Source organism: Theobroma cacao, chromosome 6, assembly GCF_000208745.1.
Source record: "Theobroma cacao cultivar B97-61/B2 chromosome 6, Criollo_cocoa_genome_V2, whole genome shotgun sequence".
In the NCBI taxonomy this organism is placed as follows: Eukaryota; Viridiplantae; Streptophyta; class Magnoliopsida; order Malvales; family Malvaceae; genus Theobroma; species Theobroma cacao.
The window spans coordinates 24,457,404-24,484,009 of record NC_030855.1 but is presented as its reverse complement, the minus strand read 5'-3'; the positions used below and the strand labels follow the sequence as shown (position 1 = coordinate 24,484,009).

The 26,606-nt window shown below is 37.4% G+C and overlaps 4 protein-coding genes across 4 annotated transcripts; 2 read left to right on the top strand and 2 right to left on the bottom strand.

The window, feature by feature from the left end:
* LOC18596974 (putative PAP-specific phosphatase, mitochondrial) lies at positions 3,929-7,704 on the bottom strand. Its single transcript, XM_007025758.2, has 9 exons — positions 7,518-7,704; positions 7,316-7,412; positions 7,031-7,133; positions 6,501-6,712; positions 6,195-6,254; positions 5,298-5,689; positions 5,029-5,107; positions 4,908-4,958; positions 3,929-4,319 (listed from the first exon to the last, which is right to left on the bottom strand). Exons 1-9 carry the CDS (start codon positions 7,631-7,633, stop codon positions 4,170-4,172), a joined length of 1,260 nt encoding a protein of 419 aa, XP_007025820.2. The 5' UTR covers positions 7,634-7,704; the 3' UTR covers positions 3,929-4,169.
* On the top strand, positions 9,982-10,890 carry LOC18596973. Its single transcript, XM_018123286.1, has 2 exons — positions 9,982-10,356; positions 10,462-10,890. The coding sequence occupies exons 1-2, from the start codon at positions 10,114-10,116 to the stop codon at positions 10,627-10,629; spliced, it is 411 nt and encodes a 136-aa protein (XP_017978775.1). The 5' UTR covers positions 9,982-10,113; the 3' UTR covers positions 10,630-10,890.
* Positions 11,546-14,834, top strand: LOC18596972 (vesicle-associated protein 4-2). Its single transcript, XM_007025754.2, has 7 exons — positions 11,546-12,158; positions 12,579-12,649; positions 12,813-12,894; positions 13,040-13,158; positions 13,870-13,947; positions 14,179-14,298; positions 14,393-14,834. The coding sequence occupies exons 1-7, from the start codon at positions 11,897-11,899 to the stop codon at positions 14,450-14,452; spliced, it is 792 nt and encodes a 263-aa protein (XP_007025816.1). The 5' UTR covers positions 11,546-11,896; the 3' UTR covers positions 14,453-14,834.
* LOC18596968 (sugar carrier protein C) lies at positions 20,376-23,522 on the bottom strand. Its single transcript, XM_007025749.2, has 4 exons — positions 23,150-23,522; positions 22,729-23,051; positions 21,136-21,765; positions 20,376-21,039 (listed from the first exon to the last, which is right to left on the bottom strand). The coding sequence occupies exons 1-4, from the start codon at positions 23,280-23,282 to the stop codon at positions 20,560-20,562; spliced, it is 1,566 nt and encodes a 521-aa protein (XP_007025811.2). The 5' UTR covers positions 23,283-23,522; the 3' UTR covers positions 20,376-20,559.

Here is a 26,606-nt window from a genome sequence, read left to right as displayed (position 1 = left end):
GATTGGATTACACTTATATATTAGATTAACACAAGCTTAATCTTCATGGGAGGAGTAGGGGTATGTAGATCGAATTTTAGAGCTGATTAGTCAACATAAAAATAAAGTTAGCACAAGAAAAAAAGAAAGGGAAAGTTTGATTTTTGTGTGAACATGAAGACGGTAGCATGCACATCACGACGACTTCCGGCATAGTTGTGTAGTTTTAGTCCACCCTTGGTTTGGTTTTTCATGTGAGTATGTTTCACCATATATTGATAGCGAGCTTAGTCAACAGCCGAGAGCCAACTCAAAATTAAAGAAAACGCTTCTTCATTGTCTATATTGCAGCAATGATCATGCAAGTCTTTCATAATTTCAGCTCTCAACTTGCATGATGCTTATTACGTAATTAAAGAGTTATACAATTCATATTATTTGTCCAGTTAACGTATTTGACGTTGAATTTGTAATTAATTCACATGGTGTTTCGAATTACCCATTTACAAGAAATCGGAAATAACCCTTTAACACGTTAACTTGATGTTACGGTCTCAAAAAGTTTTTACCAAAGAAAATCAAATCGTCGTATTGGAGTAACTTGTGAACTTGATCAATCATTGGCAAAATAATGCAACCAAAAAGTTTTCTTATATATATTTATATAATAAACAGTAGTTCAATTTTAATTAGCTTTGCCCGAAAGGATTAAGTCGCCATTGTTTGTCATGTTTGTCTCCTAGTCTTGGTTCTCCGCCACATTTGAAATATGATGATTTGCTGTCCAGCAAAACGTCAAGAACTCAACTTCATTGACTTCTGCAATATTCAATCGAGCCAGCAATTATTATCCTTGGGTTTGCTTCTAAAATAGACTATGGGTAGTTTGTGATGGCGATATGATCATCTTCAGAGAAACAAAACAAAAAAAAAAAGAAAAAAGAAACCATTGTATATTATTGTTCCCATTTCTCACGAGTTTACAGCCTCTCGTTTCCCTCCCTCTGCAGAAAAGGCTCCAAAACCTAAGCCTAACCTAGCCATACAATCACAACCACCCCGTGGACATACCAACTATTTTTTCTAGATTATCTCTTCAATTGAATTACGGATCATCATAAGGTCTTGTAACATCAAAATAACATACGTATCAGCTTGGAGACTACAGATTAAGGTTAAACCAATCATTGTAAATGTCGTCCCTCCTGTGATAAAAAAAAAAATGGGTTCAAATTGAAGCAAAATATGTGGATAACATCAGTGTGTGTTGTGTGTGTTTTCTTCTTCCTACCATGTTAGAGACAAATCTTGATTTGTTGCTTTTTGCCTATTTTCTTCACCCTCCCACAGCCTTTAAGTGGGGCCATGAATTCTTGTCGAATTCAGAGGTGTATAAAGCTATGAGAGATAACCCTTTTGAGTCAAACAGGGAAGGAAGAAAGCATAACAGGAAAGCATAAATATTAAGAAAAGAAAAGAAAACGTGATTGAGATTAAAAGGGGAAACAAGGTTTCCTTTAAGGACTTCCATTTTCAAAGCTCCGAAAATGGGTCCACGCCATTTCACCCTGAAAACTGTTCCAATTCAACAAAGTTATGGAGAAGATTATGACTAAATGGCACTGAATTTTGGAAGAAATTGCGGCCCCTTTTAACCTTTTGTGCTGTGTTTTTTGGACATTTTCCTTTTAGCCTAGCTATTACATTAGGTTTTCCGACGTCTAAGCTTGGCTTTAGGCCGGCCGACCATATTGGCTGATTATCAGCTACGCCACTCTGTCACGCGCAAGCGTAAAAGGACAGTTTGGTCAGATTGTAGTTTTAGTAAAAATCAAATAATATATTATGCATTTTCCCAAAATTAGGAAATAAAATAATAATCTTAATTCTATATTTGCAAAATTTGCATGCACCACGACATCTCACGTGCGAGACCCCTTTCTTTCTCTTCCTCGGGGTTTAATTAACTTAATTAATTTCATCATCTAGTACTTTAAGCTTATACGTGTTACGATGCAAGACGCCAGATCTCCGAAATGGTGACCACAAAGAGGAAATCAGCCCATCATAAGGCCTCCACGTCATAACATCTGACGTCTCGATGTCTTCTCTTCCAAACAACCAAGGCAGCTAAATATGGGAATTATCCTTTAATTAAGCATTTCATTGAGACACGTAGCGATTCAAAAGCAAATACGTTTGTTGCTCCAAATCCAAGGCAGTCTTCCCCTATTAGTAATATTTAATTTTGTTTAATTATTTAATGGGAATAATAAATGCAAAAGTGAATTTCATGTGAAAACACTGTTCATATAGGCTTTGGCTTTATCTAATAAAACAAATATTAGCATAAGGTACGTACATGGTCAAATAATATTTTACTCCCTCTGCCTTCTTTAGCTTGCTTGCCTTTCTGACCTTGCCTTTATAATATTATTATCCGTACGACCATGATGAGAAAAAAAATACCAAACATAATCTTGCCTCACACTAAAACAGCGATTAGGTTTTCACTAATTCAAAATAATTAACATTAAATACGAGCATAATCATAGGTACATGTCTCCGTGTTTGTTGTCGAGGCGACAGTGTCATCAAATGAAATATCAAGACGGTTAACATATTATATCGCGAAATGAGTATATTATTAATAGAGATTTACGAGTTTTAATTAAAAAGATTTTGCTTGCATAATATGGCTTGATAGTGTAATTAGTTGTCCAACATCTAGGGTTTGCTTGTGCATGGGTTTTCCGAAAGGAGTTGCATACGTGTTCATGTTTGGTAGATTATCTATAAATTTCCTACTAATAAAATCATGTTGTTAAGTTTCTGTTGCGGGCTGTTCGATTGCTCCAACAAACATTTGAATAATAAAACCAGTCTTAAGGGCCATTTCTCTACAGGGAAAAATGAAGATTGTTTAATGCTATTTCTAGATACCAAATCCAAAGCATTAATTTGTTGATGATGTGCCATGCAATTTTATTACTATTTATAAGTCAACCATGCAAAGAACTTCCTTTATATAGAAATCAGATGAGGAGAGTGACGAGAAGAACAGACACATGGCCCTGGTGTGTGAGAGAGGTCAAGAACTTTCTCAAACTGATTAGCGTCCGATGAAAGCAGTGTAGGACACGTAGGGGAGGCAGGAAAATTGAGTGATCGATTTTTCTTTTTCTGGATTGGGGTTTCTGGTAATGGTGATGTCTGATGAACAGGCAGATTCACGAGCTGAAGACGTGGTGAGAGGTGATTGGGTATTGAAACCTAGGTGAAACAATGCATGTAGCGGTAAGACTTTTTCGTGACTCTGATCAAATACCAATTTGACAGATAGCCCTGCCAGGTCTTCTCATATTTATGGCACGGTTTAAGTCTCCTGGGCATTGCAATCTGTCCATCTTCATCCCCATCCCGCTGCCTTGGCCAAGTAAAATAATGGTTGACTTCATCTATTATTTACTTGAAAAATTACATGGAATTTGCCAAAGTTATTTAATATCGAGATTAACATAAAAATAAAATTTATATATAAAGAATAATATTTAAGTGATTTCACATTTTATTGTTTAGGTCGGCAGATGAAAAAAAATTCAAATTAAAATTTAAGTCAAATATGTAACAGAATCAAATTTGACGGTTTGAAATATCAAAAGAAAAAAAATTTCAAAAATGTTAAACTAGTTTTTTTGTGAACAAACTATGATAGTTTCTCAACAGGTCCAGGTTTCTTAGGACAAGCTCGGATATCGTAGTTGGTAACAGATATTATCAGGCTCTTAAATGAGTTCATAGGCTGCTCTACATCCACTCTGCCACCTTATTTATGAATACCCGTGGCCTATCATCGGCCAATGAAGGGAAGCTTACAGAATCATATAATGTATATAGCAATTTAAAGCATGTTATCTGTCGAGTTGTCAATGCATCCATAAGACCCAAAAATGGCAACATAAAGCATAGCAATAACCATTATCAGTGATTGTACAGTACACTTGCTTAGAAGGAAATTCCTTCTTTCGACAATCTAATGGCAATGGAATTATTTCATATTTCAAATTTATTCCTGTGAATGAATGAACTATATATTCATTTTACGAATTGCAGGATTGAACTAAAACCTGAATGATATTCAGAAGAATCGAATGATTGAACAATGAATACTGATACTGTAAACTTCAATGTTAAACAACTGTTGAATTGGAAGATATCATCTCCAGTATCTGATCATGGATGTTGCTATTAGTCACAAGCACCCCACCCGCAGGGTATATGTTCCTCCGTTCAACTTGATCTGCAGCAAGATCAAGTTCACTTCCTGTCCAGTCTGTCACCTGGATTAATGGTGTCAATTTATTGTACCAAGTTAGCAGATGATGCTATAGTCTTTCGAACTTAGAAGAACAATATGGAACACCCAGATGCTGTAAACATGAAACTGGACATATACTAAACTGACCAAGAGGGAAAAGGGTAGGACAGAACATATGAGAAAAGTGGCCCCTAAACAAAACGAGGATATGAAAATCAATGCCTTTTATTTTCTACATAACGGCAAGATATTATGATATATTTCTTTCCTATACATGATTAACTATGTTATGTGGATGTGTGTTTTTGTTTTTCCCTCTTCACATTATTGGCTCCATGCAGAACAAGCAATGAGGAAGCTACTAGAAAATGTCTTCCACTTTGTTTGGTTCATAGATATTTTTGTTAGCAGTAAAACTTCGTAAATATTTTTGTTGGCAGAGTTCAGTTTCCTACTAATTATTGAACAGTTTAAACAGTGCCAAACTTCGCATTATTGCTTTCAGAGCATACATCCTAAGATCAATAGCAAAATATGCAGACATACCTGACAATTCAATTCAAAGATAACAAGCAAACAAATAAAACCCATGTAATGAAGAATCACATACCTTTCCTCCAGCTTCATGTACGCATATCACACCAACAGCATGATCCCAAGCCTACATTAAAGGAGAAGGTAAGTTAATTATTGCTACTGAAAGTCTGATTAACTATAAACCAAGATTATACCTTGATAACTTTTTGAGATCTTGCTTGAAGAATGAAAACAGATGCTCGACCTGAAGCCACCATTAAGTATTTGCATAAACTGCAGACAAAGAGGAGATGTATGTCACGCGCATGCAATAAATATTGTTTAATCTAGAAATTCTCATCACCAAGAAAAGAACTAAATAACAGAAAAAGAGTATAAGTGCTTTAGATACTATGCGGTGAAAGCTCAATGGTAAATCATACAAGTAGGAAAACATTGTAATAGCAATGAATAAACACCAAACCTTCCGCAACATGTGGGAAAAAGACGAATTTCCTTATCACGAATATCATCATCAGCATCAATTCTTGCTTCATACAAGATCGATAAAGGCAATGACTCCCATGTCTGACTATCTGAAATACAGAAGCGGGCTTCGGGTACCAAGCAACAACCATCAACAAAGCATCTGGTCCAATCAGATGACATTTTAGTTGAGCTATCAAGCATATCCTTTAACCTCTTTGTCCAAGTTCCACAGCCAACATGAGCAACCATAATGATCCCCAGTCCAGGTGAACTGTTTTTATAACCTTGGACATCAGCAGTGGACCTGTAGGAAGTATCTACAACCCAGTTAGGGCAGCCCATGGCACCCAACACAATCTCTCCTTCAACTACAAGAGACAAACCAACCTGAAAATTCAGAATATGCCCTCAGCCAAGAAGGAGATAAAGAAAGGTTGTGCTTATATTATAGTGGAACACCACTAAAAGCTGAAAAGATAAACATTCATCGAACAACTGAAAGAACATGGCTTATACACATTCCAACCTAAGCAATCATGAAAAATATCCACAGAACTTCTCATATGTTGATTTTATTGAAAGAACTAAACCAGAAAAACAAATGTTCGGTTTATGATTGAAATTGTGGTATGTATATAACTACATATTTTACAATTTTTGAGCGTGCATATTACATATGTTCCATTTGAATGTAATGCATGGTTCATGAACAACAGAATATTGTTTATTATCTTGAATCCTGTACCATATCAGTAAGATTGTTAAATAAGTACAGGCCAATAACAATGAGGCACTTCTTTTCAATGCTAGACCTAATTTTAGAAGATGTTTCATGGCACTAAGAAACATTTCAAATGAAAACAAGTGAATCAAAGCAGAATGCAAGCTATACCACATATAAGGCCTGACTTCCTTTTACAAACCCTCGTGTGCCATCTATTGGATCCAGTATCTGCATCAAGTTTATGAATTTAACCATGTCAATAAAGTACAGATCCAAGCATGATCCAGACTACCTACAAAAATCTGTTAAGACTGCAGGCCCATTTATATGAATATCATTCACTGTGACGATCTTATAACCAAGGTTGGCTAAAAATGAAGAATCAAATTGCCTCGAAACCTTTTATTTTTCATTTTAATCAGCAAAAGCCAAAACTGCAGTTTACGGATAAGTTTATGGAGATTGTAGGCATACCCAATATGTGGCTGGTTTTGTTCCAAAAGCAAAAGCATCTTTGCCCCCTCTGTCAATTGCTTCCAGCACATCAGCTCGTGACAATGATTCCTCATCAAAGCTCGTTTTATCAGATACTGCACTTACTACAGGATCCACCAGATTATTTGAGCGTAAAAAACCAGAGTCCTCTTCCACCACCAATGGAATAGAAGGGAACAATTTACTCAACTCTATCGCCAAAAGCAAAGAAGAAGCATAAGCAAAGTTTCAATTATCAGATCAGTTTAAACTTTCTTCTTTGATAATCAAGTAACAAGCATGCCCCAGGCTTAGGCAACATCTGATTTGTCATACATGTCTTGCTACAGCATGCACCATAATTTTCATAGGAAAAAAAAAGGAACTACGTCTACTTTCAAGGTGAATGTCAAAATCGAGAAAGCTCAAACAACATGCCAAATTCCAGTTCAAATCCTAGTAATATGCAATATATGCTATCAAGCAAACAAAAATTACTATAAACATTAAGGCATGAATGAAAAGAATACCTAAACTAACAAGAGCCTGGACTCCAAAATCTGCCACTGTGACCGGAGTTTGGTCATTCTTTTCAAGAATCCGTCCTTCATCAGAAAAAAGAGACCTTTGCACCTGTAATTTAAAAAATAAGTAAATAATGGCTAATTAACTAATTATAACAAACAATGGAAAATTTTGAAAACTCTAAGAATAAAATTATGAAAAGTAAGAAACATACATTTGAAATGCAAGCAATTGAGTCAAGCAATGCCTAAAGATTAAGAGGTGAGATTCAAATTTTTATGTGAATTTACGTCAACGCAAAGGCGACAGGCTCTCTCGACGACCTCCATCGCCGCTTCAAGTTCTTTGTGATACTTGGCCTTCTCATTTGGAAAAGGAAGACTCGATCTGAAAGATTTTTGAGAAACACAGAGAAATGAATAGTAAAGAAAAAGATTTAACGAGTATAACTTTATAGTCTAGCTTTAGTTAGGTGAACTGAGTAAGAGAGACCTTACTGTGAAGAATCGTCCGCGGAGAGGCGTACGGGAACGGTGGCAAGGGAAGAACCGGACGGCGGAGAACCCGGGAGACGAGTGGAGGAGGTGAAGATCCGTGGCCGGAATCATGGTGTCGTTAAAGTGAAATCAACGGCGGAGGGAAAATGATTAGTTGCTGAGTGTTGAGTGGAAGGGAAAGCAATGGTTTTCAACTATCAACGGCCTTTGGCTCCTTGGTTGGTGAGCTGCGTGCATGAGTGCCACACGTGTGGAGCACTCACTGGGCTGGGCGGACTGCGGACAATTGGGTAAACATGGGCTTAAAATGGTCCTGGAGAAATTGGACTGGGCCATTGGATTTTCTCTCATATGGGCTTAACTTCCTTTTCTAAATGACATTGCTGTTAAATGTGATAAAAGAAAAAATGCTACAATATTTGAATATTCGAATTTTATTTTTTTTAGAAGAAATCATGCATAATTATTGAGTTAAATATTCAAGTGATTGCATAAAATTGAACTAAAATCTTGACATGTACAAAGGTATATTGCACATAATCTCAGACTAACCAACTAAACATAAAAATAATAAGATAAAGAAATTCCACTATCAAGTAGTGTAGTTTCAATTTATTTCAAGTAACATCTTGTGTTTTTTTATTCAGTTAACTTTTTGAGAATAAATTCCATTCTTAAAAAGAGTTATGTCCCTAATTTCATCTCATGAAATTATTATTAAAATACTCCATATTAAATTATTTCCATAATCAATCATAAACAATGAACAGGAGCCCAGTTAATGATCCAATGTAGCATCAAATTCCTGGTGGATTAAGCTCATGATACTAGTAAAACACTCTCCTTTTTCGTCATCCTCCACTTAAACAAACAGGGTTTAGTCAGCATCAAGCACAAAATATCTTACTCAGAATTAGAAACTATCCGAAAAGCCAACAAAGCCTCGGTGAGACGCTTCCAAAGTCAAACGTAGGCATCGGTTTGTCCTTATCTACTTATCTGGAATCTTCTGCCTTGAAAAATTTACACGCGTCATCCATTCACAGGGATCAGACCCCACTTTGGGCCCCCCGTTTTCATGGCCTTTTCCACATTGTTATCATCACAGCCGCTTGTTTTACAAAAACATCGGGTCTTCAGCTCTTGTCTATATATACACCAAGACCTAAACCACCTTCCACGAATATTTCATATTCCTGAAAACGATCTGTCCTTGAAGTTATCATACGTAAAAAGTCCTCAAATTTTAGTTTATAAATCAGGGTGTTTGACAGTTTGAGAGTGTTTTTGGGTTGTTGGGTATTATTGATGAGCTTGAGGTACGCGGGCAGGGTGTTTTACCAGGCGGGGATGAGGATGATGCAGGGGATGAAAGACCAGGCATCAAAGTGTGAATCTAATCTGAGGTCTCTCAAAGATTCTGCTTCTTCTGCTTCTTCTTCCTCCTCCTCTTCCAAGCAGTCATGGCGTTTCTCTAATTCGCTCGATTCCGGGGCTTTCAAGGCTGCCAAGAACGAGAGGCTCAAGCAGGCAGAGGAGTCTCTCAGGACTGTCATGTACTTGAGTTGCTGGGGTCCTAACTGATGAGCACTAAATTCCTCATGTTTCCAGAGAGCTTCTGAAGAATATCAGACTAAAAACGAGAAAATTGTAAAAATTCTTATATATGTACATAACCTCTTTACTTGTATATATCGAATATAAATATGCAGTATCTGCAGATTTTAGAGCTCGACTGTCAATCTTAATTTCCCCTGATTAGTAATCATCAATCATGTATTTGCCTTTAGGTAACCAATTAGATGGTTTGTTTAGTTCTTATTTTGGTCAAGGAGTTTAGCACGCCGTATGGTTTGGGCTAAATCAGCTCTACAGCGTCTAAGACCAGTTACTTTGGCCTAACGTTTGCCTAAAGTATTTTCCATGGAAATTTTCTTCATTTTACTATTCTAATGGAGAAAACGAAATTAGAAATTGCTAGCGGTAGTATCGATCATGCCCGAGACAAGTTCAAATTTGAGTTTAATAGCTGACCAGTCTTTTAACAGAGTTAATATTTCATGTATGGTTACCTTATCTTACTTATCCCTGTCATATTTGGGCCTCTTTTTCTTTTTCTTTTTATGATTAATATTACAGTATTAATTTCTTTCCCTTCCACAGATTAATCCTTTAAAACTCCATGTGGTTAGTATTACACCTCATACCTGACAGGAATGACACATGCATGCTTATCCTTTCTCTTAGAAAAGCATATAAAGAAAGGGTTTTTTTTTTATAATTTTTATTTAAAAAATTGAATCAATGGTCGGATGTAATAAAAAAAAACAATATCATCGGATAAATTCGAGCAAAACAGGGCTGGGAAATAAGACTTTAGCCCAACTCAACTGCAGCCCTATTGAGCCTGAGCCCATGTATCTAAAGTCTAGACAACAGGCTTTGCTAGGATAAAGCCATGCTCCCATCTCCATCTCCACCACATAAAACATACAAGGCTTTGCTTCAAACTACTGATAAAACTTCTTTGTGTCTCATACCAATCCCGCTTCCATAATTTTGAACCTTGTTTCAAAATATAGACAGAAAGTATGATTTTACACATACCAGCTTCTGTAAAGGCTCCATTGCTATCCAGTCCTAGAAAGCTTCAAAAACTAACGAACACAAAAGCCAGGTTTTCACCAGGCAAGTTGTATATCATAAGAGGATGTAGTAGCCAAGGAGAAGGAGAGAAGAAGACGGAAAGGAGAAGTTTCTTGACTCTAGAAGAAGCTGGTCTGGTTGAGATATCTGGGTTAAGCACTCACGAGAGGTTCCTCTGTCGATTAACGGTATGCCTCCACCTTAATTTTACTCTGTTCATGCAAATGTCGAATGACTAGGTAAAGTTACAAATACATGTTTAACGGTTTAACCAAAGTGTAATTTGTTTCCAGATATCATCTTTAAATCTGCTAAGAGTGATATCAGAGCAAGAAGGATGCTCGATTGAGGAGCTGAATGCAGGAAGGGTATGTGACTGGTTTGTGAAGGATAAACTGAAAAGAGAACAAAACTTAGATTCTGCAGTTCTTCAATGGGATGAATCTGAATTCCCAATTTGAGCTTAGGTTACCAGGTTCATTATCCGAAATGGGAGTTCTGATCATGGTCTTGGTTCATAATCAACACAAACTATTGCTAATTATCCTTCATGATCAAAGCTCTGTATGAAAGCATTTGTTTTAGGGCCTCAAAGGGTGTTGGGCAATTGCCTGTTTTCTTGTATCTACCGTAGCCTGGTTCCTTAGAGGACCAATCACTGCCTTGAATTGGGCCGTGACTTAGCTCATCTCTGCTCGATAAAGTCAAGTTTTGATCACCAATTTGCAACTGCCAAATTCAATTTCCGCATTCCCACTAATTATATATTCATCATTACATCCTTGATCCAAAAAGAGTTACACTAATCCTAAAGTCTAGCAACAAAAACTATAATTTTCCTTCCAAGTCTTGGGTTCGACTAAGCTGTTGCTGACTTCCTCTTCCTCCTTCTGTTTCCCTGCTGACAAAACCATCCAATACGCGTGAATGTAGAATGTTGAATCGTTAATGGGCATAAAATAAATCCCAGTACTAGTTGACGAAGTCTGAAAGAGGCAAAGACTTTCAGACAAGGAAAAATCCAAACTTTGTTGTTACATCATCTCGAGGGAACACACACAGTGTGGAAAAAGCCAACTTTAATATTAGTAGGAGGAGGTGGATGGGGGGGCCACGAGCACCGAATTTCTTCGCACTCACGCTCACAATTTCCTCTCAAATCTCTCAAAAGTGAAGTAGATGTTAATCACTTGAAAACTTTGTCATTAATCAAAACTAATCCCACCAAAAAAATCCATTAAATAAGATCTTAATCCAATCCAAAAACGTCATAATCGACAATACCCACCAGCATTTTCTCCTCGTCAACTCTGGGTGTAAGCTTTTATTATTATTTTGTTTGCCCCAAGTCTTCGTACTCGTTCAACATTGATATTTCCAGGAAATTTAACTGAGGGGAGATCAGTCAAAGCAGTAAAAACTGGGGAATACAGTGCAGGAATATGGTGCCGTTTTGAGGGGCTGGATCGTCCTCCCCACCCTGCCCGTTAATCAAGCACGAAAAGGTAAAACTTTAAAAAGGCAAAAAGGCTAATAAGGGGGAACGGACTCGAAATTCTTACAAGTCAAATACAGTACAATCCATTGTCTGAAATCCGACGCGCTCTCTCTCTCTCTCTCTGTTCCTTTTTTTTTCACGAGTTTCTCGATTCAAATACCAGGGGAAAGTGTTTGTTTTTGAGTTGGATAACGCGGAAAAACGGTGTCGTACATGCTCTGTGAAGAGAGATGGCAATAGAAACTGAGCAAAAGTCACCGTCCGATGGCAAAGTTTGGGGATTTTTTAAGCTTCCGTTTCTGCAAATCGGGAACAATACCAGCACGACGTCGTCTTCTTCCTCGGCTTCTCATCTTTACGGTCAAAGTCAACCTCACGTTGAAGGATCGAACCATCAAGGCTCTGCGAATTCGGTTTCTTCGGTCGCAAAGTCACTTCTGCCTACTCGGCGTCGGCTCAAGCTTGATCCGGGCAGCAAGCTCTACTTTCCATGTAAGTACTTCAGATTTTGGATTTTCCGTTTGTTTGATTAAAGCTAAAGCAGAAATTTTTATGCTTATTTATGGAAATTGACAGTAGAATCAACTCAATTGGAAGAGCAGAGATTGCTTAGAATCAACAAATTGTCTTTTTACTTATTTTTCTTTGCTACTCTAATGATTTGAAACTAAAAGATCCTCTTGTTTTAACTGTGAAATGAAAATGACTGTTAATAAGGAGGGTAGAAAGACTTGTTGACTAAATTTAGAAAATTTTCTATTTCATTTATTTGGAAAGAAATTGCATAGAAATTTCAAGGATTGAGAATTAAAAGCTATTATTATTATTAGAGTACCAATTAAAAATGTAGTAATGAATTTCAGATTATAATTTGCTTATTCTTGATTGTATATTTTGTTTTGTTTTTCCAAGATGAGCCTGGAAAACAGGTGAGAAGCGCGGTCAGGATAAAGAACACGAGCAAGTCATTTGTAGCTTTCAAGGTACGCCTTAATTGTTCGGAACATTTTAGCTTTGGATTTGTTGTTTTTGTTTAATGATCCTTCATGTTTGGTATTTAGAAGTTGAGGCAAGTATGTTATAGTTAAATGTAGTAGTATATTATAACCACTGCTTTGATGAGTCCTTTTCTTTCTGTTGGTTTAGTTTCAAACAACAGCACCGAAGAGTTGTTTCATGCGTCCTCCAGGTGCTATTCTTGCTCCTGGTGAGAGCATCATAGCAACTGGTAATTGCTCTTTACACTCCTGTGATATCCTCTACGTTTGGTTCTCATATTGAGCATTGGCGCTAATTTATGTTTTGACTATTCTTTATATCTTCTGAAAGATTCTAATGAATTGTCTGTTCCTGGTTTTGAATGGATTTACTAGTGTTCAAGTTCGTGGAGCATCCTGAGAACAATGAAAAACCAATGGATCAAAAGAGCAAGGTTAAGTTTAAAATCATGAGTCTCAAAGTGAAAGGTCCAATGGACTATGTACCTGAGCTGGTGCGTGTAACTTCTCCTATAAAACTGTATTTTTATATAATTTATATGATTTCCATTTTTTATCTAGATGACAAAGAATAAGACTTTTTAATTTGACCAAATTTAGATGTTGATGAATATAAAGTAATATTCTTTGATGCATATTATGTATGGTATATGTGGTTAATAATTTAAATTGTTTTGCAAACAAGTAGCTTTTTGTGGGATGACATTACATATAAGCAGTGCTATAGTTTGATTGGCTTCTTGTATTCCCAAGGCTTTAAAATCCGAAGCATAAAATGTCACTATGGAACAAGCTTCTATTATTCTATATCCAATATTCTTCTTTTCTGGATTTGTACCTGCTGTCTGCAACATAAAGAAACTACTGTCCTTTGGGGCCAGATTTTTGCATTTTTGTCATCAAAAGATAACCTGGTGTTGCTGGAAATCGACTTTTGAAGGCGACATATGCCCAATTTCATGAGTGATAGGATGAGAATCTCTTGTTGCAAGCTGATCTTGGGCCCATTTTGATAGAGGCATGCATGATTTTGCAATCATTTTTTGAGTTGTCTGGCTGCGTTTGTTTGATGCACAAATGAGAATATTCTCTTACCACCTACTATTGGTTGTTTCTCTACCTATCTGAAGCTTTGTTTTTTCCTTTTGAGGTTGGATATGTGTAACCTTTTTGTGTAATTAATCTTAGGTGTCTGTTTTTTGCAGTTTGATGAGCAGAAAGATCAAGTGGCAATAGAGCAAATATTACGGGTTGTTTTTCTAGATCCTGGGCGGCCTTGTCCTGTACGTACTGTTAGCATCTTACAATCTTATCTGCAGCAATATGTGCCTTTATTCATACTTGCTTCTGCATTTAGACATTCTCTTGCATGTCAATACTTTCCACGTGCATGATGCTTGAAAATTGAAACGCACACTAAATTACCAAGTGTAGCCGTGGCAAACTAATAATAGCATATATGTGTGTGTATATATATATATATTTATGGGTTTATGCCTTGTGCCTTTATGAAGGCTCTCGAAAAATTGAAGCGCCAATTAGCTGATGCTGATGCTGCACTTGAGGCCCGCAAAAAGCCTCCAGAGGATACAGGTCCAAGGATTATTGGGGAAGGACTTGTCATAGATGAATGGGTGAGTTTTCTAACAATCATCTGATGAAAATTATGCTTACAGTAGTTTTGCTTCTATGGCATGCGTTACTTATGACTGTATACCTATTGTGCAGAAGGAGCGAAGGGAAAGATACCTCGCTCGACAGCAGGTTGAAGGAGTAGACTCAGCTTAAAGTGGCAGTTCTTCGTCAGTTGCTTCATCATGTGATTGAAATTTTATATAATCCTCTCTTATACCCCCCCTCAAATCTTTTCGTGTAACGCAAAGGGTGTTGTCTTGAAAGAATGATCAGGAAAACTCCTCATGTTTTGTTGTTGTATAAAAGTGAGCTGAATTTTCTGTAATTGGAGACTTGAAAACTCATTTAGTTTACCTTCTGCTATGTAGATAATGTGATTTTGTCGCCTCCCTTAGGGAATAAAACTGTTCTTCACGGGGATCTAATATACTGAAAAGGATCTCAAAGTCAGTAGGAGTGTTCCAATGCATATTCGACAATGTTCGCATCAATTATCTTTAGAATATGTTATAACATTTCTGGTGTTTTTTGTTTATAATCTGATCATTTGCCAAGCCATTTAGATAATGTTCTCTTTTGTTCTTCCCTGTACAAGCCGGTGCTTAGTGGCAATTGCGGAAGACATAAAACCCATTGACAAAAGGGTTTTTCTTTCTTGGGGCTGGGGGTGGAAAACGTCCCGGCGGTTTCTTGTACTTGATGGTAGTATTGGGCCAAGGTGCCCGCAACTTAAACCGATGAAGGAGAGTGAAAACTGTTGGCTTTCCATTGGCTTTAATCAGCAGGACAGCCAGGACACGCCAGTGAGGCCTCTACATTCCTCCAGTTTCTTGCCCTTTTTTCATTACTAAAAGTGGCATTTGTTGCTACATCACTATCAGGAATTTTTCTTGTCGTTGTCCTTGTTTCCCTTTCATTTTGTAACATCTTTCCTTTCTTTCCCTTGCCTGGTTTTACAGATAAGGTGATATGAAAGGGCCAAGTCTATATGAATGCCTCTGCTCGATCAATTTGCACTTCATGAGGTCACCTGAGCATACCTGCTCTGCTCAGGGATTGCCACGTTTTTCACACATAATGTTTTTGGGAAAAAGGGACCGCTGAGCGAATCCCTTTGGAGTCTGGACGACTCCAATCAATTAAGTAAAAGGAAAAATAGAGGTCCCGCCACTGGTAAACCAGAAACCATGGTTGCCACATGTGGTTTTGATGTTGACAGGCTCCTCAAAACCACCATCCTCGCCAACTGATAATGTCCAATTGGTCTCTATATATTTGGGGTGTCCTGATCGTGTTTTTCCAACAGAGAAACCAGCCAGGCGTAAGTAAGAGATGAGTTATTTGAGCAGAGTTTGCATGGCAGCTAGTGTAGCCGCAGTGGAATGTCATAGAGATTGTAGCTCCAAATGGAATTCCGGTCTTCGACCTATTAACGCCAGCAAGAGAAGGTATGCTTCTACTGCTAGTTCATCAGATGATAGACTTCGTGCCAGGGGCAAACCCAAAGAAGATAATGGAAATCAGTCTGAAGAGTCTCTTCAAAGAGTGATGTACTTGAATTGCTGGACACAAAGCTAGCCTCTGGAATATAGATAAGCGGGAAGATGGAAATCAACCAACTTGACATACATCAGTTGGCAATCACAACAGCCTTCTCCATGGAAGAGATGGCATGGCATCCAGAAACAGTAACCAGTGATCGCCTCCTTGTTATTCCTAAGGAGCATCATTACATGAATCAGAGAGTATCAGACAGCCAAGAATTTGACATGTAAAACCTGAGATGTACGCTTACTGTGAAACTGATGAAGAAATCTTAGATGGATCTTTCTTCTTTACTTCTATTTATTTATTTTGATTGATGAAAGTGGTAACTATTCTGATGCTTAGCTCTACTCTTGTTCTGTAAAGTTTGGTTGCGATACCAATTTCCTATAGCCAATTCCAAACTAATCAATTTTCATTAACTTAACTATGGAAAGAGGAATATATGCCTGTGGCAATTGCAGTCGACACAAAACTTGTTTGATTATGAACGAATGGCCAATCTTATGAAAGATCGGTATATTCTGATTTCTTACAAAGATTGCCTTGTGTCATCTTCTGATTGGATTATGATCGTATGATTATTTGTCTATCTAGCTTGTCACCAATCCCTCTCAGGGTCAAGCTGGAGCTGAACTATCATGCTGTGAGCCTTTTAGGCCATTAGGAAAGCGATGCAAATTGCAGACCTTTCCTCTATGCTGCTTGAATATTCTTAATCCTAGTACTTAGCATTGTTTTGTCTTTGTCTAATTCGCCATGGAATGATAATAGATCACAAAGCAAAGCCGGCCTCTTGTTTACCAATTGCTCAGATATTATCGGATTCTTGACTCTTGTTTACCAATTGGGCAATTACCACTCAGATATTATCGGAGTCTTTTAACTCTTTCAGAAGTCAACTTAGAATGAATTTTTGCTATAAATAGGAGTTTAATCCAGGAAGTTGCTCCACAGAAGAGCAGAACAAACAGGTTCATAACCCAAAGGCAAGAATAAGGAAAGAAGCAACAGCAATGGCAAAGTCCAACAACAAAATTGCCATGCTCACCAACTTTGTCTTGATCGTTGCTCTTCTGGTCATTGTCTCCATGGCTGAAAGCCGAGAAATTGGAAGTAAGTCTCGAATCATAAACTAAAATCTGAGATAATTACAACAAAGTTTCAACTTTCCATTTATGTTTTAGTATCAGAAACAAATCATAATGCATGTAAAATATGCAGTTCTAAAGGGAAAGCAGAGCGCCCCTAGTTGTGACAAGGTCTATGGCGTAGCTAGTGGCGACACATGCTTTGGTGTAACACAGATGTTCAACTTGACCACTGCTTTTTTCGACTCAGTCAACCCAAATCTCAATTGTACTTCACTCTTTGTTGGTCAATGGCTTTGTATTGCTGGGAGTGCATAGTTAAACAGCTGATCCACCAAGAAACAAACAAAGAAAAGTGCTGATGATGATTAGTCCATGAATAAGAAGAAAGTAAAATTTTCTCCATGTCCATTGCATTTGTATTTCCTTTTAGTATCCTGCTAGCCTACACGATTAAGTGCCAGCAGCTATTATCCCTTGTTCTTGAAATTTTCAATAGATTTCTTCCAACTTTAACTTCAATCTGATTATCTTCTTTCTCTATATTAAGCATAATCTTTTTCATTTCTTCAGTTCAACTCAATCAGGGGAAAGAATTGGTATGATATATCATAACTCAAACAATCTCTAAAACCAATGGAATAATTTTGGGCTAGGCCATGAACCCAGATTTTACAACCAGGGTTGCAATTAGGAACTCTGAGCCCGAAGTGTCAGCCTACAAGACTGCAACTCAGGCCTTGCATTCATATAGGCAATAGTGTCAGGACAGGCCCATAAACAGTCTCGAACTCTAAGAAATCCATGCCAGGGTTTTACACTTGATTGATTTTGACATTAAATGTCTGATTATTAGTTAAAAAAAGTTTGGCTTTTTTTTCCTCATTGAAGTCATTATCCCAAAATTTGGAATGGTCTTAATGCTTCCAAACAAATTGACTATCTTGGTGTGGATGTGATGGTGCATTTTTCTGGGTTTTTGATGCACCAAGCTGTGGAAACATCCATACTGGTTTTTGGGGTCAAACATGCACTGATGATGAATATGACCAATGAGTTTTAACTTTTTTGTTTCATGGTGAAGTGGTCCCAATCTCTTTTCTAGACGGTTTGGGGAAGAAGGTGTGTTTAAATTATCTTCATCAACGTTGTTAAATTATATTTTAATACAATCAAGACTCAATTTATTATTTTCAACATTTTATTAAAAAAATTTGAATATTTTAAATGATATGAATAACGATTTCATAAAATTATAACATAATTTTTCTCCCAAACATTTATTTGAAAACACAATTATATCTGTTGATTACCCTTTAATCTTTATTACATGCTTGAATCATAAGATATTCCTACCAAAAAGAATTGAAAGAGGGGGACATGAGTTCCATGTTGGGTGAATAGGAGCGTATGAGGGGAAACATGCTCTGCTGCATAAAGATGAGAGAGGAAAAAGAAAGAAAAGAAAAGATATGATGGAGCAACAACATTTAAAACAAAGGTATAGGCATATGATACCCAAGTTCTTTTATCATCACACTCTTTTGAGAGATGGAGAGGGACAAGTAACCAAACTAATTAAATTCCATTTCTATTACATCCACTTCTGTTTCCATCCTATCCAAGGGGTTTGGGGGCTGCAAGCAAATTGCCCCTGGTTTAATAAATGCATAGTCATGCGATTCTCCTTTTTGTCTCTGGCTCATTTCAAGGCCGTGATCCAATTTGACAGGCCACCCATTACCATTCCTATGTTAATCCATTCACCGTTACGTTTGTTCACCGAAAGTTCCTACAAAGAAGTCTCACGATTACACCTTGGAAGCAAAAAAAAAAAAAAGGGAAAGGAAATGCCACTCCAAAAGCATGTGAAAGCTTGATTCTCCTCTTGGGAAAAAAGTTGTGGAAATCCTGCTGACAGTGGTTTATCCATTGGTTTGGATAGTTTGTGATGAATTTTGCCTATTGTCCACTAGGATTTCAGCCCCGTGAAAGCCATTAGCAAAGTAAACAGTGAAAGATACGCTAAGGGGTTAGATGTAGTGAGGTACTGTCTTATCCCTTTACTTTAAGAATTTTCAAGAGAAGAAGAAAAGATGTCAACTTGACAGAAGGAATATGGAATTCTATCCAATTTACTAATCAAAATTCATGATGTTTTGATATTTGGTACCCCTTAGTTCCAATGTTTGGTTTTTTTTTTAATTCAAGATCCCTTGTTATTTATTCATTGATTCTGGTGTGATTTTGGATTAGGAAGAGGAAATGATCTTTGGGTACTTTATCTTTGCTTTAATCAGACTGTTTAGACAGTTAGTTCAGCAGAAATTTGGACAAATTGATCCAAAGAAGCAGGTAAATCTGCTACAAGAACAACAGCTTCAAAGCAATAAAGCAAACTAATTACACAAGCATAGACTCATTCAGATCCCATGTAACACAAAGTTCTGTGTTCATACAACCAGCAGCAATGTGCTGAAAGACATGAAGCCTTTGCTCGAACCACCTCCTTAATGCAATGCGTGATGGCATCTGGAGCATCTGCTGATTTTTCATAACCGCCCAGGGTTTCTTTCCTGGCATATGAAGTAAACATACGCAATCCGCAAGAGAAGAGAATATCACTGAAACCCCAAATCCCAGTCTTCAGCTCTTCCGGGGAGACCACATAGGCAATGCACCTGGCTCCAAACTTGTCTTGCAGCATTGGCGAGCAATTGAGTAATAAAAACAGTGGCGAGAAACCTCACAAAACTAACAGAATCAACTAAAATCATATGTGACAGTGGAAGAAGATCTCCTCTTTGCAAAACGACAATCATGACAAGTTGTATGGGATCAACCATATTTCCCTTAAAAAGAAACTCAAGTGTTCTGCTTTTCCATAACTTCATTATAACAATTAGTTTCCTCATTAGTTTGCTGTCGTTTTTTCTCCAGGGAAAAATGCTTACGTAACATTTGACGAAGCAACAGGGATTGTTTCAATTGCAATTGGGTTCTTAAAACTCAATTTTCCCCTGTTTCGCTACAATTTCACCTGTGAATTTCGTTCATGCTGAAGAAGGACCTACCTCAATAAAAAGCTGATACAGAGTACGAAAAAGAAAGAGAAAAAGAAAAAAACAGGTCTTATGGTATGCCTCAAGATACATGTACGAAATAATTCACTGAAAATAATTGGACCGAACCAAATTATTCATTATATCTTATGATTAATCCGAATCCATTAGAAATAAGGGAAGAATCTGCCAGACAGGCCAGTGGGTACAAAGAACAGCCACTCAACCTAAGGCATTGATCTTTTCTAATCAAATATCTCATCATTGTAATTTACTATGTCACTGATCTTTCAATACGGTTAGTTATGGTAACATATGGCAATGAGAGATTCTGGAGAAAATTGTAGTCCGACCAAATCATTTGTGCTGTGGAATTCGTAATCAGTAAACTGTCCATGGAATTGGTAATCATAGTATTAAAATTTTTTCCAGGTGAAACAAAGCAGGAACATTGACAAATTTTATGCAACTTCGATCCAAGAACATCGAAAATCCAATAGTATGTACTACTATCCATAAGCTAAATTTGAGAACAAAGACAAAGGAGTTAAACCAGGGTGAGTTACACATTCTTAGAACCCTGGCCGCCCTTGCCCATCTCCACACCTCCATTAGGGTAATCGAGGCCTTCAACGAATCGGGACCAGTACCAGTGCGACTTCCATACTTGGTTCATCTCTTCGATTGGGATACCCTTTGTCTCAGGCAAGAAGAAGTAAATAAAGATGGACATGAGCACCACGAAGAAGGCGAAGAAAAGGAAGAGGCCAAATTTCAAGTGGCAGAGCATGGTTAAGAACACTTGAGCCACGGCGAATGTGAAAAGCATGTTGACAGACACGTTGATACTTTGAGCAGCTGATCGGATTTCCAATGGGAAAATTTCACTGGGCACCAGCCATCCAAGGGGTCCCCAAGACCAGGCGAATCCGGAAACGTAAATGCAGATGAATAGCACCACAACAATGGCGTACCATTTAGGCAAGTCACCAGGGTTCCCATTGACCCCGAACTTAGCACCAATGCAAGCTGCCACAACAGCCTGGAAAAGCAGCAAAAGATAAAAATTTAGTAATACATTTTAGCAACAATTTTTATCATTGACAGTGGTTAATTCCATTGTGAAAAATCCAAGTACCTGGCAGATCAACATTTGAGTTCCACCCTCTAAGAAAAGGAATCTCCTCCCCCACTTATCAACACCATAGATAGAAACCAACGTTGCAGCAACGTTAACAACACCAGTGATCACAGCAGACATGAGGGAAGCATCGTCTCCGAATCCAATTGTGTTGAACAATACAGGAGCATAAAACATAATCACATTAATGCCGGTTAGTTGTTGAAAGAAGGGAATTAGGATGGCCATGGTTAGATGGGGCCTGTACTTCCTCTGCAGCAAGTTCCTCCATGGGTGCTCAACTAGCTTTGATGCATCACTGGCAGCAACAAGGTCCCTAAATTCCTCATCCACATCGTCAATCCCACGAATCCTCCTGAGTTTCTCTCTGGCTTCCTCGGTTTGGCCACGTTCAATCATGGAGTTTGGCGTGTCTGGGAGAAATAGGGATCCAACTGTGATGATAAGGGCAGGGACCATCGCACCTCCCAAGCTCAGACGCCAGCCCCATCCACCTTTGATCTTAGCAAAGAAATAATTCAGCACGTTGGCAATCAGGATACCAACCGTAATTGACAATTGGAAGCCGATGTTCAATGCTCCCCTGTATCTGTAGGGGGCCATCTCCGATAGGTAGAGTGGCACAGACTGTAATAATTACAAAGAAACTTAAATTAGTAAACTAAATTAATTACCTGTCGAACTATTGGAAGTAATATACAAAATGTCTTTCTCGGGGACCACATGGATTTGTCAAGTTGTCAATGTTAATTTGGATTAAAAACAGAACTTAATTTCTTTTCAACACATTGAGTCACGCTTGTAGAAAAACGAAGGGCACTTTTAATATCAAGCCACCATCATATCTCACTTTCTTATTCAACGCCCGTTGCATCAAGGAGTAAACTTTAGCGGAAAAATGGTGCGAAGAGATGTCACGCAAGGAAGAACAACAAGCCATGGATGACCAGGAAAATAACACTAAATACAAACACAAGCAACGCTTTCAATATCATTTATTTTCTTTGCTTAAAACCCGAAACGGTGAGTTATTGCTGACTTCTCAGATCTCAAAAAAATGCAAAGCTTTGAGAAGACTCATCACTTCCAGGGTAGATAAGATAAATCAAATGTGTTAAAAAAGGCCAAGAAAAGGTTTTATCCGGTAAAAAAGGAATACAAGAGCTCATATCTGGATCAGAAAACAAGTTTGTACAGACATGTTTTCTTGTCATTTTCCAAGCCAAAGGCACGTCTGATCTTGTTTATGCTCAGAACCATCTCAAAAGCAGATCTGAAGAAAAAAGGGTTGGGTTTCGAGAAAGAGGAACACAAGGAGACAGATTACACGACAAAAACCCAGCAAAAATCTGAGTAAAAAATGAACCCAAAGCACAGAAGGAATAAAACATTAACTTTTGTCACTCTTTTCAGACAGCACATTTTTTGTTCTCTACGAACAACTTGCCATGAAACAAAACAAAAACTCAACTAATGGCGAGAGGCCCCATCTGAATACCAATCTCTGGATCCAAACAGGGAAGATGAAAAAAAAAAAACCAAACACAAGATCGAGATCAAGAGCTTGGAGAAGTAGATAATGGTTTTTACCTGATTGGCAAATCCGACTCCGAAACCAAGTAACATTCTGCCAACAATCAACATCCAAACGGCTTTGGCAAAGCCATTGATGAGAGCTCCGGCGAAGAAAAGTAAACCACCCAAAAGCATGGACAATTTCCTTCCAAGCTTACGGGTGACGGTGGAGGCTACCAGGGAAGCCAAAAGAGCAGCCAAATACAGTGAAGATGTGAACATCGTCAGGGTTGGGCTGTCATATTGGCAATACTGGTTCGTCGACTTGTCGGCTTCCTTCTTCTCCCACACTTTTCGGAAGAACTTTTGGAGAAATGGAGTCATAGTCGTCACTCCACCTGTCCAAAAACACAGAACATAACCATTAATTTCTACGTACAACAAACAAAAAACAAAAGAAACCAAAAGTTGCTTTTTTTTATCTTCGAAATATTACCAGAAATCCCAATATCATAACCAAATATCAAACCCCCCGTGGCTGCAACAATACATGTTACAGTGACGAATAGGGTAAGGTTCCCCGGGTACTCCTTGCCGGTACCCGGACCAATTCCTCCGACTGCAGGCATTTTCGACCTCCCTTAACTCCAATTGTAAAGAAACTAACAACTCAATAACAGGAAACAAGAAGGAAATATATATAAAAGATTGGAAGAGGCGATTAACACAAAGAAAAAATCAAGCAATTCTAGGGCTAGAGTGTCTAAGCCAAGCGAAAGAAGATAGAGGTCTTAGAACGGCATGGGAGGCGTTTATATAGAGCAAAAAAAAGATTCACAATTTTCTTCAAGTAAACAGAACCGTTGAGCTGTCAAACAAATAATATCTTAATTTTTAATCAAAGAAAATTCAGAAAAAATTTATTACATTTCATTTTCTTAATACGTATAGGGAGCAGTACTAGTATGAAAATAGGAGAAAATTATGAACAAATTAATAGTAATTTATTCTCTTTGTCCTTAAGTCTCCCTTGACATTTACCGTTTGATGGCCCTACAAAAAACAACTTTGGAATCAAACACCGTGGGGTCACTCCCACCAACATTAAAAACTAGAGAACCCATTGTCAAAATTATCACTATAGTTTAAACCAAAATCTCATGTTAATCCGATTTTATCTTCTAATCCGAGTATTAAGTTAGAACAAAGATCTTCTATCTTACTTGTTATCTTGTTTATTACATTACCATACGTGTCTCTTAAATTTATCATATTAAGATAATAAGACAGAACAGAAATAAAATAAAATAAAAACAAGACAACTACAAATTTGGGTTCGGAATTAATGTTTCAATTTGAATACAATGGTAAGAAAATGAGACCACAATTTAAGGTTGTGTAGGAGAGAAGTAGTCGGTGAAGGACAGTTGGAAAAGATTAACTTGAACACGTCAGATATTATTCAGTCTGAGCAGGCAAAGGCAAATGGATTTGCCCTCTCCACCTAATGAAAAATTTATATTTGCCATGTCCGAAGTTTTGGATAACGTTGGATAATGTCACGTCGGCTAATGTAATAAAGCGGAGAAAACGTGAGCTTAAAAACCTTTACAGCAAAGGTATGTAGACATGTGAATACACTCAGATACGTGTATGTACGTATTTATTTCTCGTACACGTTGGCTGTAATTTAGGATATCCTGAATTCGGTTGACGTAGAAGGGTGGTGATTTCGTAATTATCGGAGAATTAAGGGGGGGGAGATTTGGGAGAGAAGATCGTTCATTGTTCTGTTCAAAAGGTCCTGGCTGTCTGCTCCCGAAGTCATGGGATAGAGTTAAGAGATTCTCTGATCTGCACTGAGTTTTGCCTTTTTTCTGACAATGGTAACCCCGGTAATTTACAAAAGGGCCCCAGCTCATTATTTTTTACTGCATTTGCTTCATTATTTAAAAAAACTTATAGTAAGAATAAAAATTAAAACTAAAATTAACAGTGCTTTAATTATTGGATAAGTTTTTCATCCTTTCGCCTGGCTTGGAATAAAGAGATGTAACCTCACATTGCATTAGGTTACGTTTGGTACCTAATTACTGGAGGAGAAGGGAATTCTAATTACTCCATCACTACAAATTGTAAGGCCATTTTTTTTCCTTGATCATTCCTTTTATACCATTAAGCATATTGAAATCAAATTATATATGACAAACGGTATTTGAGACAATAATTTAATGATAATTATACGAAAATATTGGAATTAATTGAAGTTTTTTAAGATCAATTATTTTTGTTCCATAAATTGAACATATTGAAAGACAAGTCTGTCGACATTTATTGCATGCATTTAAAATTTATTTCATAACATTATTTTTTTTTTTGGGGGGGAGGGGGAGTGGTCCAAAAATATTGACTTCACCTAATTTAACTCCTAGAAGCATTTTGGGCATGATGACTCCATGGTCAACCTATTGGAAAATAAGTATACATTTGAAATTTATTCATTGCATCTAAGATTTTGGCTAGGAATGCAGAGAAAAAGGGTACATGTAAACCAAGTACTTCTTTATTCCTTACTCTCTTTGGCACTCAACAAGAGCTAAAGGGGGCAAAAAGAGAGAGAGGAAGCAAGAAAGTTTTGCACTCAACAAGAGCAAAATGAGAAAAAAGAAGAAAACATCAAAGTGGGAATATTGTGGCTATGATTGACTTTTTGAATTATTCCTTCAATTATGAACTATTACAAAAAGGATTCATCATCCATGTGGTAATGATTTTAGTAAAGAACAACGAATTGGGTAATGAACTATTATAAAATCTTGATCAATGATTACTCTTTAATTTAAGTTGTAGTCATGATTTATAAACATGGAAAAATGAAAAAGCTCAACTCATGGAAAAACTTAATTAATGAATCCTTAATTATTAGTGGAACCCCATTTGTTCAAATTTGTAGCTTTAACCTTACTAAATTTGGGGGGGGGGGGGGGTAAGTTTATAACAGTAATTAGCACCCTAATTTTTTGCAAGAACTTAACAAAGTGAAATGGCATAGAGTGCAATGAGCCAATGATGGGTGTGGAATTTTTTTACTTGCTTTTACAAAGGTGAACTGCTAGAAGTTGTCCTTGGGAAACATCCCAAAGGCACAAAAGTTCAGAAAAAGAAAATTAAAGAGCAAGAGAACCAACATACAAAAGAGGAAAAATAAAAAAAAGATTCTCTAAAGTAAAATCAAATCCCACAGAGAACTTGTTCCCCGTGAACAATGAAAGTAAAACTTTTTTTCATTCAGTGTCTAAGTTTTGATCTTTCTTAGCAGATATAAACATGGGGAGTTTTTGTTTTCTAGTAATAATTGATATCATGACTTTCCAAAGCCATCAAAGTCACGGAACGAAAGAAGAAAAACACAGAAAGCAGACAGGCAATGTGACCCCAAACATTGGATTGCCAAGACTGGCACCTTGAGCTAAACTTTCTGAACCCTGCTTGCCAATTTGACCTGTCCCATTTGCACACCCATGGCCCCTACCCTGAACCTTTGAATGACTTAAACCCATCAAAGGGTAAGTGAAATTCACCTTTGGGGAGGCAATTCAAATAAGGTTGGCTTGACCCCATTTATAATATATAGTCAGAGTGTGATGAATTTTGTTTGTTTGTTTTTTTAAAATAGAATAAAGAAAAAAAGAAAAGGAGAAATTGCTTGGGTCAAGTCGTGCAGATGGGGGACCCAGTGGAATACTCTAGTTGTTAAGAAATCCCTAGTCATTATCCAAAAGGTTTCTGCTGTAATCTTCGATAACTTTTGGGGCTATGTGGGTCCCTTAAACCGCGACTCGGTTCACACGTGCGTACTTTCCTGAGCAAGTATTTGGTCCCAGTTCACATGGATTTTCTACGTAGACTACTCACACCTTGGTATTTGTTTCCTATCGTCACATCTAAGTCGT

Excerpts from the sequence above, each read along its gene's own strand:
- LOC18596974 (XM_007025758.2), bottom strand. The coding sequence starts at position 7,633 with ATGATTCCGGCCACGGATCTTCACCTCCTCCACTCGTCTCCCGGGTTC. Across the intron at positions 7,413-7,517 it reads GGACGATTCTTCACAGTAAG|ATCGAGTCTTCCTTTTCCAA; the intron begins GTCTCTCTTACT and ends AAAATCTTTCAG. Across the intron at positions 4,320-4,907 it reads TACATGAAGCTGGAGGAAAG|GTGACAGACTGGACAGGAAG; the intron begins GTATGTGATTCT and ends CCATTAATCCAG.
- LOC18596973 (XM_018123286.1), top strand. The coding sequence starts at position 10,114 with ATGATTTTACACATACCAGCTTCTGTAAAGGCTCCATTGCTATCCAGT. Across the intron at positions 10,357-10,461 it reads GGTTCCTCTGTCGATTAACG|ATATCATCTTTAAATCTGCT; the intron begins GTATGCCTCCAC and ends ATTTGTTTCCAG.
- LOC18596972 (XM_007025754.2), top strand. The coding sequence starts at position 11,897 with ATGGCAATAGAAACTGAGCAAAAGTCACCGTCCGATGGCAAAGTTTGG. Across the intron at positions 12,159-12,578 it reads CAGCAAGCTCTACTTTCCAT|ATGAGCCTGGAAAACAGGTG; the intron begins GTAAGTACTTCA and ends TGTTTTTCCAAG. Across the intron at positions 13,159-13,869 it reads TGGACTATGTACCTGAGCTG|TTTGATGAGCAGAAAGATCA; the intron begins GTGCGTGTAACT and ends TGTTTTTTGCAG.
- LOC18596968 (XM_007025749.2), bottom strand. The coding sequence starts at position 23,282 with ATGCCTGCAGTCGGAGGAATTGGTCCGGGTACCGGCAAGGAGTACCCG. Across the intron at positions 21,766-22,728 it reads GAGTCGGATTTGCCAATCAG|TCTGTGCCACTCTACCTATC; the intron begins GTAAAAACCATT and ends TAATTATTACAG. Across the intron at positions 21,040-21,135 it reads CTCAAATGTTGATCTGCCAG|GCTGTTGTGGCAGCTTGCAT; the intron begins GTACTTGGATTT and ends CTGCTTTTCCAG.